Below are 17,189 nucleotides of genomic sequence, written 5' to 3' on the forward strand. Positions count from 1 at the left end.
AAAAGATACACAGACAGAAATAGTTATTCTATTCAGCACAATTCTTTTCTCAGCCATTTAAAGAAATCATAATCTAACACATACCTAGCTAGATTACTTACTAAAAGTTCTAAGACTCCATTCCTGGTCTATCCCCAGCAGAAACCAGCATAGAGACAGACATACAGACCCTTTGTTTCTCTCCCTCCTCCCAGCTTTTGAAAGTATCTTGTCTCCTCATTGGTCATTTTGGTCAGGTGCCAGCAAGGTTACCTTTAGCTTCTTAACCCTTTACAGGTGAGAGGAGCTTTCCCCTGGCCAGGAGGGATTTCAAAGGGGTTTACCCTTCCCTTTATATTTATGACAATGTGAGATGCAATTTTGTGTAAAATTGAAAATCATAGTATAATCATAGAATCTCAGGGTTGGAAGGGACCTCAGGAGGTCATCTAGTCCAACCCCCTGCTCAAAGCAGGACCAATCCCTCAATTTTTGTCCCAGATCCCTAAATGGCCCCCTCAAGGATTGAACTCACAACCCTGGGTTTAGCAGGCCAATACTCAAACCAAAATATGCTTTAGTATTCCCCAATGACCTTTAAGGTGGCAGACCTAATATGCTTTTATGGTCTCTTCCCACCATCACTCATACTTAAAAAAATTCTTCTCTCTTTCTCCTTTAACAGCTGTAGGGTTTGATTCTGCGAACAACTGACAATCATGGGTAACTTTACTCACCAGAATAGTTCCATTGTACTTAGTGAACTACTCTTGTGCATAAGTGTTTGCAGGATCAGGCCCTTAGATAACACCAAATTAAACATTAAGGTGTATTTTTCACATACAATTTCTTCCCTTCTGTTCTGGAGCATGCAATAAGACCGTTTGATGACTTTTTTTCTGAACTAATTTAAGTAAGTGGGTAGTATCTCTCACTTGAAAGCAATGGAAAAGCTGATTAAATTAGAATAGCTTTGGCCAAAAAGCTTGTTTAAACAGCCGCCTCAGGGGTGCCTAATAGTAACCACACAAAGTTTCAGATAATAGCTAACAAAATGAGGCTCAGTGCTACACCTGAATCCACACAGGATCCTTATGCCTGCACAAATCCTCTTGCGGGACTGAGACCTAGGTTGAGTAACCCATTTAAATTACATTATAGGACACAAAGATAAAAGAAGAGAGAAGCACAAAATTAAGTGCAGAGAATTCAGTTTATTGAAGTCCAAATTTACAACTGAAATTTACAACTTATTTCCCCCAAAACAAAAGCTACTTTTGAATTTAGGAGGAATAAATGTCCTTTTCATAATGTACAGACTATATCTTTTAAATAAGTTAATATCTTTGAAAAAAGAGCAATATGTTCCTTTTTTAATGTTGCAGTGCAACTTACAACTTACACGTCTGTGCAATGTACCATGAGGTATATGCCCAGTGAGCAACACACAGTGAAATTTTCCATTCATAAATTCTCATTGTAGACACACAAAAAGATAACCTGTGATAGAAAAAATGCAGCCAATTACAATAATTCACACAGAACTAATCTGAAAAGAGAAAAGAAAAATAAACTAACATTCATAGCCTATATAAATTAGTGGATCACTTCCCAACATAGGACAAGTATAAAATTAAGTATACTGTTGGGAAACGGGAAAAGTACTGTATTATCCAGGGGTTGAAATTTAGTTTTAACTGTATGAGTCCAGAGTAATTCACTTTCTATCTCTGTAGCATCAATGAGCTGAAGGACTTTATCTACTACAGAATCTAAATGGTGTCTACTCACAAAAGGGACCTTCAGATATAAATATGATGGTAATTATTATATTGCAGTCTCAAAATATCCAACCATGTATAAACTGTAACACAATCCAGGATTCTTCCCTGGCTCAGATAGACATTTTATCATCACCTCTCAGTTTTATTTCACAGCTAATTATGAAAACATACAGCAGGTGGGGCTGAAACATCTGTAATGTGGACATACTGGTATTTGAAGCTTTGAATCTTCAAACTTCTTTTCAGGATGGCTCCCATAAAATACTTTTTTTCTCTTTATGACAGAAAACATACATTTTCTTTTAGAAATAATCAACCACAACATAGCTTTGTGATAAATAACAGTTCTGCCTCTAATACATATATATACATTGTCTGTAAACAAAAATGCCCACAAATCATGTAGTCTCCATGATTTTTATACAAGGCGCTATAGAATTTTTTGTTGTTGAAAACAGTCCTAGTGAAAGTTTGGTTTATAACCTCCTATTGCTACAGAAATAGTAAGAATGTTCGTATTTACAAAAGAAAGACCATGGAGACTCCATAGCATTATTTGCTAATGATCATAAGTTAGCAGGATTTTCAAAATACACTTTGTGAGCTTGTTCAGATTAGATTAACAGTACAGGTTGAACACCAGCATTATAATACTCTAGTGATTTGGTATTTCAACCCCTGAATATACAAAGACATTATTACTACAGCCTACTTCACAGTTTATATGCAAGTAAAGTGCAAGCCATAGTACAAGGGTGTCATACATTTAAGCATTATCTAAAATAGGCTCTCTATTTGTACAAGTTTTAATATCTACTTTAGTAAACTAGACAGATGTCATCTATGACCCAGCAATTAATGGTGTTACGAGGATATTTTCTTTGTAATTAATACAGCGTCAGTGTCAAATGCAAAAGGATCCTTAATACTACTGCCTCCCTCTTATTGTCTATACTTTTCTCTTCCTAGCTTCTTAGCCTGAAATGCTTCAATTTCTTGGTGAAACAGAAGTCCTTACTGGATACTAAGCCTAATTTAGCATTTATAACAGGTCTCACTGTTACTTTGACCAGTGAACAGAATTTGTTGGTTAAGACGTGTTTTGTAGTTGCTAGTGACAAAACGCAAGAGAGACTCAAGATAATACGGAAATGTAAGTTATTTGCAACATTCTGCCAGATGCATTTACAATACGTAAAAACAGCTGAACTGAGACCCCACAAATGCCTCAGACTGTATAATACTCTAGAAGCTTGGGGACAGAAGTTTATTGGGCATTTCCAGTCAAGTAACATAGTTCTCTACCTATTTTCTCTCTCCTATAACATCAGCACTTACATCAAGTACTGCATATAGAGTGGCTGTAATGCACACTGTACAGTACTCAGCTGTCACGTTTAGTGCGTGCAGTGCACGTACATATTTTAATAAAAACAGACAGTTCAATTTGTTTATTCCAGCACTGGCCTGTATTAAGAATGACTATAAATATTTTCTGAATAGAGTGAATATAGTCAGTATTCTTTTTAATGAGGTGTGTAACATATTCATTAACACCAGATTGCAGTAGTATATGAGCCATCTCAAAATCAGACAAAAGTTAAACAATATTAATTTTAATCTTCCTTCCAAATATGGAAGTATGGCATAAATTGTAACATGTAGAAAATAAGTTTAATCTATTAGTTATATTAAGATTAGAGAATCAGATGCCTATACATTAATAAATAGAGCTGATCATAATTAAAATACTGGTTCTGCTTATAAGAAGCTAAGGAAATAAAATCTTTTAAAAATCAACCATAAAAATATTATATTTCAATAGCAGTTACTTAAATAATAAGAAATATAAAACAAATTTCCATTCACTAATGGATAACATGGCTGAGATTAGATTTAGATACTAAGTGGTATGTGTTAAGACAACATCTTTGCAGGGCCTAAACTACAGTATGTAAATTTATTTGGGTGGAAAAGGAGATAAAAGACAAAAGCAAAGAGAAATCTAGGACACCTATGAAAGCTTCTTCGCAGCTGAGGTTTAATGAGAAAAATCTGAAGAAGTAAAAGCAGGCAGTTTAATAAGATCTGATGGGTCAAAAAGGAGCTATAATGCCTCTCCTCACATAAAAGTAACAGTCCACAAAAAATCTAAGGCCCCAGCATAGCGATTAACCACAGGGTAAACCTTACACAAGTGCGTAGTTCCACTGACTCCAGTGGGACTTCGCATGTGCTAAAAGTTAAGCACCTGCTTAAATGTTTTTATAGATCAAGGCCAGAGTGCTCAGCACCTTGCCCAAGTTATCTCGAGCTGAGTTAATATTGCTATCGCCACTGTTATCCAGTTTTTGCATTCCCCTCTTGTGGGGTCCCAGAGTCTGGGCTCCAGCTCGAGCCCGAATGTCTACTCCGCAATTTTATAGTCCTGTAGCCTGAGCCTCACAAGCCTAAGTCAGTTGACATGGGCCAGCCACAGTTGACATGGGCCATACCCCTTATGTCTTCCCTACAAATGCCTAATTTCCATATTTTGAAACTTAAGCCAATTAAATGCCACTTTAGGAAGTTCTCCCTTGTAGATATTACACTAACATTTGCACAGTTTGAATTGTGGTGTGCTGTGGCGGACATTTTAGAGGCACAGGTCCCCAATCCTGCAGAACAAACCATGCAGGCAGATCCCTGGTATCCTTGCTGACCCTTTTCAGGATTGGGTTCATGATAGTAGCCCAGTTTTCTGATTTACCTGCATCAGTAAATTGGTGTTTAGTCTGAAAATTAAATTATACTTCATATACCATTGGTCAATTGACCTCATATAGTCTCAAGTCTCACAGGTCTTTCTGGGACACTTGTGTCATGGGACAGCTAAGCCTTTGGGCTCAGATTCTCTGGAGCAGCTGAGTGGCATCTGGCACAAATCCAGTATGTTTAAAGGGAGCAAAAATTGCTTTCTCATCTTTGTGACTCCCTGACCCTAAAGCCATTAAATGTTGACTGAAACTTTAGGCATTCAGCTCTCACAGTGACTTCCAACAGCTCCAAGAGGCTGACAGCCAGGGTTTTCCAGGATGTAAGAAAGCCCCAGCTATGTACCCTTTCTCACAGGCACATGCACTATGTTGATAAGTGAGAGGGCTTTACACATCCTTCATGCCACTGGAAGATTGCAGGAGATTGCATGTTGAGATAGTACTCAGAGACCCAGATCAGATGGTCTTAAGTGTGCTTTGTGTCACTGGAGAAGCACAAAAGCAGATTTAATGGATCTGAGTTTAATGGCCCTTGGAGTTTAATAATGTTCCTCAGAGATGTACTGTAGGCACATGATATGGAGTTTCTGCCAGAATCTTAATTTTGATGTCAACACTTTTGTCACCACTGAAACATTCCCAGTCTCTATGCTATCAACAGTCCAGTCTAAATTCCCTTTAAGTCAATAGTAAGACACCTATTGACTCCAATGAGAGGTTGGTCAGGACTCAAGATTTCTGGAGAACTTCCTTAGTAAAAGCTTTCAAATGGTACCCTTCCCCAAACTGCAATACTTTGACCTAGAAAACTATAATTAAAGAGGAGAGTTGGGGTAAAGTTAAGTTTTCATCTAAGGTTCTTCAGAACTGAGAACTCCCTGCATCAGTTGTATGGATGCTATTCCCTCCCCTGCTTCTCTTGTCACCTCTGCTCAAAAAAAAAAAGAAAAAGAAAAAAGAAAAAAAAGAAAAGAAAAGAAAAGACAAATGGTGCACCAGTTTTCCAGTTTAATGGGTAGTGGCCCAGCTCTGACAATGGACTGATGATCAACATTCCAAGTTCAAAATTCTCTTTTTGGCACAGTGGCCACCTGAGTCTTTTGATAACAAATGATCAGGGCTGCCTTGTGGCAATAAGACCTATCCTAATCCAAGAGCTGCTTATGGGCGGGCTATTTGGGAAAGAAGGACCATAAAGTTGGCACGAGAGCAAGATGATTCTTAATCCTAAAGAGAAAGAAAGAAACAGTCTCCTGTCAGTGTTTGAGAAAGTGCAGCCCAGGGGGATGTGGGGCAAAGATGACTTTAAATCATCTTTGAACCCTCAGGATTGCAGGTTACTTTGGGGTCAGTGCAGGCCCCAAAGCAAATTAGAGCTGCCAAGCGCTACTCTAATTTACAGCAGCCTCCTGATGGCTTGTCTAGCAGCTGTGTCACAGCCCAGAATCTTCATTGCACTATGGAGATAATGCCTCTGATACCCATGATGACAGCTCTACACTGTTGTGTCCACCCTTTGTGTGACAGCTATGGCCCGTATTTGCTTTTGCATGTAGGAACTGGGATAAGGGATAGAATCTGACTCAGCATCTCTGCCACATGATGATAATAAAGAATACTGATGCTGCAACTTGTTAGAGCTTCTCTTTTCCTTTGATTATTTCTTTTTATTAAATAGAATGAATTCAGGGACATTTTCATTTGATAATATGACAAAATAAAAAATGTCTCAAACCCTTCAGGAAATGCTACTGAGATAGATATTGGGATCATCAAAGGACTGTATTTAGAGGAAATGGAAGAATAACAATAATAAAAAAAGAGGGTGGCTGGTGAAAAGCATACAATCAGTTGCAAAAAGAGCATCTAGCAACAAAAAGACTTACTGAAGTTTGTGGAGTTGCAGGAAAGCCATGCTGATTGAGTGACGTCTTTGGTTAAAAATATTACTGGCAGAAAGTCTGAATAAAGGCTCAAAGTGTTTGAATAACTCTGAAGACATTTGAATAAATAAAATACATCCAAACACTTTGTTTATGTGGTTGAAGATAATAAAAATACAGGATTTATCTGAGTATTCAGGCAGGAATTCTATTGAACTAATAAATATTATATATTTATTCTGGGCTTGATTTTGCTCCACCACTGAAGTCAAGGGAGCGCCATTCCTGCCCTTACTCATGTGCAACCATGTTGATTTCAGGAGGACTATATTGGCTGTTAGGGAAAATTTGGATCAGGAAATTTTGCCACTGATTTCAATGAAAATATGATCAGGACCATTGTTTATAAATTAAATCTTTGGATCACAACTTGCATTCCAATTGGCTTACAGGCCACAAACCCCAAAACAATTTGTGCTAATGCAGGTTTGTGCACCATTTGTATAATATATAAGATCTACAACAGTATTTGTAGATGGATACTGTGGAAGCTGGATTTATTTATTCATCTGTGACATACTATGGACTCCAAACTTCATTGCACTGGAGCAGAGCTTGGCACAGCTGAAGCAGTGGGGAGGCACATAGCTCAGTCTAAGGCATCTTTTGTCTTCCCTGAACCTCACGGCTGGCTAGGAGCTAAGCCAACTATGAGCACAAATTTCAACAGCCTCAGTGCCATTATGCCACAAGGTTCACTGAAATGCTGTGTTCCCTAGCCCTGCCCTTATGACACCTTTTACACTGGGAGCAAGAGCTGGTGGAGTAGATCTGTCTATATTGTTTTCTTCCGAGATTCTTCTATGCCAAGATAAATCTCTAACAGCCTCTTTTTGGGCAGCTTTTTGACTTTCTTGCACAGCCTGAGAAGGCAAAATAGGCAGAAACAGAGCCAAATATCTGACCTCATATGTCAAACAAAATGTCTAGATTAACCAGCCTATTCATTTATTTTATCCATGAGAAAAGATGGAGGCTATTTTTAAAATGTAGGATGTAAAATTCACATTTTTAAAACAATTTCTTGTTTTAATTTAAAGAACTCCACATCTTTATTCTCAAGTGTTTTTTTTTAAACCTAAATACAGAAAGTCTTGTCTTGTTTGGTTTAGAAAGTTAAACTCTGCTTCTCCTAATATTAAACAGAAATTGAGAGGCATACATTGGTTGACATTTTCTTAGCAAATCAGCTTTAACCGATTCTTATTTATTGTACAGACTTTTGTATGCATGTAAGTAAATATGTCAAAATTATTCTGAAAATACTTTGTCTCTATTGACATGTTAGTGATATTTGTAAAAGCTAAAAGAATAAAAATACTGTTTTAGACTTAGAAATAATTTTTTTGTTGTTCTAGGGGCTAAGCTTTGCTCCAAACCTATCTCCCAGTTTGTCTCAACCCCAGCCATGAGAAACCTGTCCGATGTATACTAAAAGGAAAAACAGTTCATTTTCCTTATTAGCTCACTTTTTTTTATCCTGAATAACCAAAACACATTTTAGCTTAATGGGGGTGGCTCTCCAAGAGTAAAATACAGACTCATATCACTAGAACTTCAAAATGAATAGACTCATGCCAAGGAAAGCTTTTTAAGAAAATATGATCAAAAGAAGTTGTGATCTCTTAGCCATGGGAGGGATTAGTTTTATAGCCCAGACTAATCTCAGCCACTCATTAGCTTTCAGAAATACCTTTGATTATTTTTCTTTTAATTATACTAAACCCTCTGAGAAATGAAGGTTGCGATCCAGTCTTTTTAGCTACCATTTTTGTTTATTTTTGGAGGCACATATCCACTAGAAAAAAAATATTCTTTCTATTTTAGCTCTATCCAATTAATATTTGAGAAGAAGAGTGTAACTTCACTTTTGAATGTTTACCAAAGACTTCATTTAACATGTTCTCCAGTCAAGTGGCATTTTCCGATCTTTGGGTTACAATACAATGGAATCCCTCTTGAGCATTGTTTTAAAATCTTAGTACAAAAGCACAGACTGTGGTTTGGGTTTGAACCAAAATGCAGATGAGAAAATCTCAGTAAGAACACCAAAAGCACAATCCATTTAATTAGTATTTTGTGACCATCTATAGCTTCTTGTTAATGCACGTACAGTATGCAGTACAGTTTCAAAGTGGCTTTTCCACCTTACACCATTGCTTATTTCAATACATAATACTCCTCCCACACCATATGGAGGACAGGAATAAAAAAATAGTGAGATACATATTTATATCTATATTTATAGATCTGATATGAACAAAAGTTAGAAAGATAAGAACTCTCTTCTCATGCTCTTTCTATTCAGTGGTGCACTAATTAAAATGTTCACATAGTAAATACATTCAGATTTGTGTTTACTGTTTGCATGAATATCACAACTCTGATTTTGGTGAATGTATGATGGCAAGTTTTTCTCTGTCTATTCCCTGCACCTTCATTATTGCCGCAATTCAGCAAAGCACTTAGGCACAGGATTAACTTTAAGTGCATGCTTAAATCCATCACTATTCAGCAGAGCATTTAGGGTTTAATCCTGCTCCTCTGAAGACAATGGGAATTTTGCCATTAATTTAAACAGGAGCAAGATCATACCCTTTTAAGTCCATGCTTACGGGCCCATTGACCTGAATGGGACCAAGCATGGACTTAATTGCTATGCACTTATTTTGTATGTTCTATCCAAATGTAATTATAACTGTAGTGCAATGATTTCATGATTCAAGAGCTGGTGTGATGCCGAGAACCCAATATAAAGGTCAGTAATATTCTTCTACTAATATAACTATATCCTGGAATTATTTCAGGGTGAATTTTTTTACCACTGTGTCCACTATGGTTCAAATAAATGGTGGTATAATAGGGATAGAAAAATAAGTCTGAGTAGCATTCCTTTTTTTCAGGTACTGTATCATAAATGAACCAAACAAAAGGATGCTCTCTCCCCATAAATTCTTGTCTCTATAAAGTAAATTTATCTCCTAGAGCCATCTTTTTCCATTTCATATCACAACAAATAATTTGAACTTTACACTTTGATTCCCTCTGTGAAACTAGAACTGGGCAAATACATTTTTCTGCAAATATTTATTCAAATGTATATATGAAATTGCTTTCTGAGAATATTCTAATAAATAAGTTTACTAGCAGGAATGTTTGCAGAAACTTGAGTTTTAAGTGCGTATTTGAGAATATTTATGGAAAGCAGATTTTGTTTTCATAAATGCAAATATTCACTCCAAAAACCTGAATCTTCAAGTTTCTAAGCAGAGAACAGAAAGAAACCATGTGATTTTATGCATCCATTTAAAACTAATTAATACAAATTGAGTTTCAAATACTGAATTGAACACTTGCAATTAACTTGTTCATGAAGTATCTACAGATAAAGAATTATATGGTGAATAATTTTGAACAATATGAATTCTTTACCCAGCTCTATATGACAGTCTGATATACAAACAACTGATCAGTTCAAGAATCTTTTACTTAATTCTCAGTCTTGAAGCATCAGATAACAATATTTTAATAATTTTATGACTCACAGGTTTGTGGCACTAAATTCACAGTGGTGCGATTTTGAAAACTGCCATAGCTACCATCTTCAGAAGCAGATGTTTTTCTTTTTCCACAAAACACTTCAAAGTAGATAGAAAAGTCAGTTCAAGTGACAGCATCGGTGAACAACCAGCTTTGTTCTACTTGTGTCTTAACCTCTTCTGTGCCACGCTTGCGTGCCTATGGCCACTCCTTTTAAAGGAAAGCTCATTGTTTTAAAAATAAGCACAACATCAAAGTGGCATGTACAGTATGCTCATAGGGCCAAAGGAGAGTCTATTTGCTGGATATATACACTATACATTGTAAGGCACCCGAAAGTGGTTAAGTTTACTTTTTTTATTACTCTGGTCTTCTCTAATTTCATAAAGATGGTAGCTACCACTGCTTGGAAAGGCTGGAAAAAAATGTGCACCCCTAAGAGTGGCCAGTGTATTTTTTTTTATATATTTCCTTCAAGAAAAACTTGTGAAAAGGTGAATTTTAGGGTATTTTAAAAAATAAATATAAACTACTATGTTACCTTTTATATACGTAGATATGTTTACATATAATATATATCTAAATATATAAAATGGTTGTAAGAACTCATTACTATAAGCTTAGCTTTAGTACAGTCCTTAAATAAATATACTGGTATATATTTTCCATAACACTCCTGCACTGCTTCTTTCTAATGCAGAACTTGATAAGCATGTTGGTTGATAATAGCAAACAAAGTAATTCAGAACAGAATAATATTTCTCATGCAATGTAGTAGGCATCCTGTGGCACTATTCTCTTATCCAAGTTATTTACAATACCGCTGAGTACATTTACAAATATTACAGTGTTTGCCATATTGGATTTCTCATGGCACCCAGCAAGGGTTCACGGTGCTACTCCTGTCAGACATGTGTTTCAATGAATGAATGTGTGTGTGTCAGCAGTGGTGCAGGGGTTACAAGTTCAGCGGCTCCATTTTGAGGTTTCAGAGCAGCGCTGTACTCACAAATGTCCAGGAAAAATTCATAGTTCTTTAGCTTCCACTCTTTGAACTTCTTTGATGTCAAGTTGGGATCATCCAGAAGATTGTTGATAGTTACCAGGTCCCCTTCCTTTGCCTGTCAAATGCCAAAAAAACCACAGCACATTTCAGAAATACAATTTAAATGACATGTTATACTGGGCCTTTTATTTGTCCTTGAGTGCTAACAAAAGGTGCTAGAGCAACTGCAATGCACACTAAGGTCCTTTATCTATACCCAGAACTGTTACAGCTCACACAGTGCAAGGCAATCTTCCCTATATCCATTGGCATGATTCCACAGTGACCATCTCTAATTGTAAAAGCGTAGTAAATGAGGTCTTCTTGACAATTCAGTCCTTGGCATCCTCCATGACACAGGAAACAAGAGTGTCAAATACTGGCAATGGTTGTGAGGTTGGCAACTGTCCCCTATCTTCTGTTTCTCTCAGTACTGCCAAAGTTTCCTTGTGACCTAATTCTCTCTCTAAAATAAAAGTCCATACACTGAAAATTTTAAGAAGCTATACTGTTACAATTTCATGTTGAACATAAACATTAATGGTAACAGCTTACTTTTAAAGTGCTCTTGAGAACTCTGATGTGATGAAGTTTTTCATTGATAATTGGATCATTGCACCTCTTTACAAAAGACTTCCGGAATTCCTGCTTGGTAGAAGGACGCTGCTCTCCAAAGGCTGACAAGCTGGCTTGTTCCAAAGACTTGTACAGCTCTTGCAGACCATCTGTACTTTCCCTGATTTCCTTTATGTTTTCTGGAAAAAAAATTATAATTTTTTTAACAATCCAGGAAACTTTGGATGGGAGGGTAATGAAAGATCCTGAAAAGCTCAAGAATTCTGAAAGTTGCCTATGGAATAACCACCTAATATCCTTTCCCGATTTGAGAATTGATAAAACCAAAACATTCTGATCAACAATAAAGTTGGAATCAGAATGTACATACACTTTCTGAACCAAAATTACGGTGTAGTAACTAATGCAATCTCCATATTTTCATTTTTCTTGGAAATTATAATTCTGCCACAAAGATACTCATATAAAGCCTGATCATTCATCAATGAGGTCAATGGCAAAGCTCCCATTGAGGTCAGTGGTGAGTACTGGTGCCAGAGTCCCTTCAAAATCTTACCTTCTTCACAGAAATTATTTTGCTTTTTAATAAGAAGTTTCTCTTCAGGCTTCTCTTCTGTTATGCCTGAAGACTTTACACGCCCTTTGCCCCTGACATCTCTGTTTCGTGGAAGGCTTTGACTACGTTGCTTCTGGGGCCTGTTATGTGAACTATATCCCCTTTGCCACTCCACCAAAGGGAAAGGTCCATCTCGTTCATGATTGTGATGTCTTTGGACTGGTAATGTTGCCTGTCTTCGCCTCTCTGGTGACATTCCAGGTCGGCCACTCACATATTCTGGGTCAGGAGGAACAGTCTGAAGAAAATGGAGGCCAGAACTGGTTAAAGGGGTCTCTATCAGGTCCTGCCATGAGCGCCTTTCTCGATAGGGAGGTCTGCATCCTGATGAGTGTGTACTTCCTGTGGCATCTTGTCGGGAATCCTCCGCAGAAGAATAGGAGTAGGTAGATTCGCTTGAAAAGTGTCGACCATGTTTCAGTTCAGGGAATGGACTTGAAGAATTCACCTAAGAAGGAATGAAAATATCTGATTATAAAGACATAACTGTGACTAGACATTGACAAACCACAACAGATACAGTTCAGTATATAATTAGTACTAACCAAATGATCTGATTTGTATATTTTGGTATGTCACACTATAAACTCTTAGCAAGCAAGACATAACTAACTGTGTAATACTTTATGTAAGCACTACATTTTTAACCACTCCCTATTCTTGTTTTGACACATTCTCTGCCCAAGAGCAACTCCTGCTGGAAAGGACAGGATAGCACTGGTATAGGTTTTGCAAAGACCTACCCAGCTTACACCCAGTCCAGCGGTGTGTTGTGAGAAAGACATGGAAGCCCTCAAAAGAAACCATAACTGGATTTCCTTTCTTTTCAAAGGGCAGATGTTCCAGCCAAACAGGGAAAAAAAAAAAGAGACACTTCAGCACCCAAGAAAACATTTAAATTTTAGGGAACTGCTGAGCTTATCCAAATTATTTTAATTAAATTCTGCTTGGTCTTTGTACTATTTTAATTTAAAAAAAAGAGAAAGGCAAAAAAGTGGAAAAACAGAAAGGGAGGGGCTTAACCTGTATCCCGGTTGATAAAACAGCATCACATGGGTGAAAATCAGTCTGAACTTCACCCATGTGATGCTGTTGCCTCAGTCACTCTTTCTTTGGTTCTGGTTGTGTGTGGATCATGTCATTCACGCTGAAGAAAAATCTGAAAGAAAAATAGAGAACAGTCCTATCTGCACTTAGAAACAAAGGTTAAATATCACAGCCTACCCATGTACTGTATAGCAGCAATGCTTTTATCAGCTACCAGAACCTGCCCATACACTGTACACAACTTTTATCAGCTATTTTTTGCTTTAAAACACCTCTTAAGAAAAATATTGCAAATACCATGGGTATTTTACACAATGCTATATATTGAAAGAAACTTGTCTTTAAAGATATGTTTCTAATAAATAAAATATTTTTCCTGCAGATGACTATTGTATGAATACAATCTAAAAATCTTAATTTCCAGTAAATATGGAACACTGTAGATACAGTATAAACTCTCAGTTAATAGAGATGACCCAAGTACAAAACATTTTATTCATAATGGAGTCAAAATCTATATATTCCTTTCATATTGGATTTTTTTTTTAAGAAAAAAATTGACTTAAACACACTAGGTAAACACAGCAGAGTAAGACGGCAGTAGCCTCTTCTTTCTATGTGCTTCCATTTCTTATTTTCAGAACATTCACCCCAGCTCTTAGCCATTAGAAATGATAATATTCTCATAGTTTACAGCTGAGAATCACCTCTGTTCTGCTCATGATGTAATTAGATGCCATTACAAAGCAAGCAAAATACTAATCAAAGAAGCATGGAAATGTATTTCTTGGCCTTATACAGCATGTACTATTCATGACTTACTGAGGGTGTTCGATGGTAGGTGTCACATAGTGTTGAAGGACCTTCCTGTTTCAGGGTTAAAGAGCCATCAATATCATCCTGGTCGCTTTCACTCCAGTAATCTGGTAACAAAATGTTCTCTGTTTCATTGCAATATTTACTCATAAGATAGTATTGGCAACATTTTCAAAGCATAAATGACACACTTTTTCTCTGATATAGACAAGGTAAGTCCCATTCTCTGAAGTGTCTAAGAGGTGGATTTTCTAAGATATTTAGATGCCTTAAGACAGTGGTCTCCAACCTTTCTATGCACAAGATCACTTTTTGAATTTAAGTGCAACCCAGGATCTACCCCGCCTCTTCCCTGACGCCCGCCCCACTCAGGCCATCCCCACTTCTCTATTGTTCGCTCTCTCCCACCCTCACTCACTTTCACCAGGCTGGGGCAGGGGTGTGGGCTCTGGACTGGGGCTGAGAGGTTCGGAGTGTAGAGGGGCTCTGGGATGAGCCTGGGGCAGGGTGTTGGGGTGCAGGAAGGAGTGAAGGGAACAAGCTCTGGGAGGAAGTTTGGGTGCAGGAGGGGGTTTCGGGGCAGAGTGTTGGGGTGCAAGAGTGGATATGGGGTGCTGGCTCCAGGAGGGGGCTCAGGGCCGAGGGCTGGGGTGCAGGAGGAGTCGGGCTCCCTCCGGGTGGCACTTACCTCAGGTAGTGGCACAGCAGGGCTAACACAAGCTCCCTGCCTTCCTCGGCCCAACACCGCTCCCGGAAGTGGCCATCGCATCCCTGTGGCCCCTGGTGGTGGGGGAAGGGGTCTTCGCATGGTGCCCGTCTCTGCAGGCATGGGCCCCGCAGCTCCCATTGGCTGCAGTTCCCCGTTCTTGGCTAATGGGAGCTGTGGGGGCAGTGCCTGCAGGCAGGAGCGGCGCGTGGAGACCCTTGTCCCCCCTCAGGAGAGTGATGGTCACTTCTGGGAGTGGCGCAGGGCCACGGCAGGCACGGAGCCTGCCTTAGCCCCGCTGCACCACTGGACTTTTAGCGGCCAGAGATTGCGATCGACTACCAGAGGCTCCAGGATCAACCAGTCGATCACAATCTACCGGTTGGTGACCACTCCCTTAAGACATGGATAGGTGCCTGGTGCAATTTTCAAAAGAGCCTAGGCAGGTTAAGCCCCAAATCCCATTGATTTCACAGGGAGTTAAGTACCTAACCCACTCAAGCACTTTTGAAAATCCCACTAGTTACCAATCTGCATCTTCAAGCCCCTAAGTACCTTTGAAAATCTGGTCCTCAGACACTTATGGCACATTTATATTGCAAAAAATCCCCTACAGCAGTGAGTCACAGAGCCTGGTTCATCTGATTTGGGCTCTGGGGGCTTGAACTATAGAACTAAAAATAGCAGTGTAGGCCTGGAGTGGAGCCTGGGCTTTGAGACCCACATGCCTTGCCACGTCTCAGAGCCCAGGCTCCAGCATAAGCAGGAATGTCTATACTTCTATTTTTAGCCCCATAGCGCAAGCCCCACAAGCCCAAGTCAGTTGACCATGGCTCTGAGACTTGCTGCCATGAGATTTCTTTTGCAGTGTAGGCATAACCTTAGGAACCTCAGTCCCACTGACTTCCAGTGAGACTTGGGCCCTGCAGTGACTAGGTCACTTTGGAAAATGGAACTCAAGCTCCTAAGTTACTTAGGTACTTTTGAAAATTTTACCCCTAGACATATACACAAGCAAGCATAAACATTTCAAAAGTGTTTTTTAAAAATGCTGGCTTGAGTTTTTTCTTTTAAAAAAGCAATTTATAATGAATGAGCCATATTGTGTGTAGCACTGTGTTCATTAGCTGGCTATGGACATACTTCGTGGATAGTTGAAAGGCACTTCACTTTCAGCCCAATGCCTCAAAACTCACCCAAGGAGTATACCAGTAGCCTGTCAAATCAGGCAGTCCATGTTGTACTTATAGTAGAATTCTCTTCCCCAACAGTAATAATCAGAAAGGAGTTCCATATTCCTCCACAGAAGACAAAAGCATTTACAAACTGCAATATCAAAATATTCAGTTAATCAATCAAGTCATTCTATTGTCGAAATGTTCCTTCCTGGGTATTTTATCATAATCTGTACGTGATGATATAAAAGACTGTATCTGGACTGCATAATGTAAAAACAAAGTACACTTTTTCTCCATTCATTTTTCTCTCCTGTTTACTATTTTCTCTTTAAATGAGTACATTCTCCTCACCACATCTGTGTGTGACCTGTTCTGCTGGCTGATGGAGCAATGGGGGGCAGGGCTACTACTCTGTCTCTCTGTGGAGAATGAGGGAGTTGTTTGTATTATTTTTAATGAAGATCATATGCGCTTGCATCTGAGTTTATTGGCTTGATATTATCCTACCTAATTTTGAGGAGTTAACTTAAAGAAGACTGTTAGGGGGGAAACAAACAAGAAATGAAACAATGGCAAAAATAAGGTACTGTCAGAGAGCAAGGTTTATTCTTCTCAGGCCCAAATCTGAGACCAAAGGGGATACTAAACCACCAATGTCTCAGCCTCGGGAGGAAGAGGCGGCTGGGCGGCAGCAGTGGCAGGAGGTGAGCCTCTGACAGAGAGACAGACACACACAGAGAATACTGCAAAGGCGATCGTCTATCACTCCCAGCCAGGAGTAGGAATGGCTGGGTTGAGTGGATCTTACCCAGCACTTGCAAGGAAAGAATAAAGTGATGTAAGAATGAGGTATATAGACCTTTTGTTGTTTTATCCTTCTTACTATGTATCTTTGGGTGAACAACAATATGTTTGTTTTGATGCAACTTTTTAAGCCTCTTTAATCAGTTGCTGATCACAGACTCCTAAAGAGAAAATTCCTTGCAGGTGCCAAGTACATTTAGGCCTGCTGTGTTTACACAGTTTGGAATCAGGGCTGCAACCCAGAAATCCAGTCCAAGGGTGGTTGGACTTTGGGGTTCCACCCCAAGAGAGGTGAAGGAGTCACCTGAAGAGTGCACTCAAGAGGAACTAAAAGGAGTTTAAAGTGCAACTTGCTCTATGCCCATGTCACTCTCCCATTAGGGATTAGCACAGCTGATG

General features: G+C 38.7%; 1 protein-coding gene across 1 annotated transcript in view; it reads right to left on the bottom strand.

Annotated features, from left to right (window-relative positions):
* Positions 1-1,178: 1,178 nt before the first annotated feature.
* Positions 1,179-17,189, bottom strand: part of LOC125642683 (connector enhancer of kinase suppressor of ras 2) — a 545,814-nt gene continuing 529,803 nt past the window's right edge. Inside the window, exons 21-24 of the mRNA XM_075132431.1 lie at positions 14,109-14,209; positions 12,180-12,687; positions 11,603-11,802; positions 1,179-11,123 (exon numbers count right to left, since the gene is read on the bottom strand). Coding sequence (XP_074988532.1) covers positions 10,908-11,123; positions 11,603-11,802; positions 12,180-12,687; positions 14,109-14,209 — 1,025 coding nt within the window. The 3' untranslated portion in view covers positions 1,179-10,907. The remainder of the gene's footprint in view (positions 11,124-11,602; positions 11,803-12,179; positions 12,688-14,108; positions 14,210-17,189) is intronic.

This window comes from Caretta caretta, chromosome 9 (genome assembly GCF_965140235.1).
Source record: "Caretta caretta isolate rCarCar2 chromosome 9, rCarCar1.hap1, whole genome shotgun sequence".
NCBI lineage: Eukaryota > Metazoa > Chordata > Testudines > Cheloniidae > Caretta > Caretta caretta.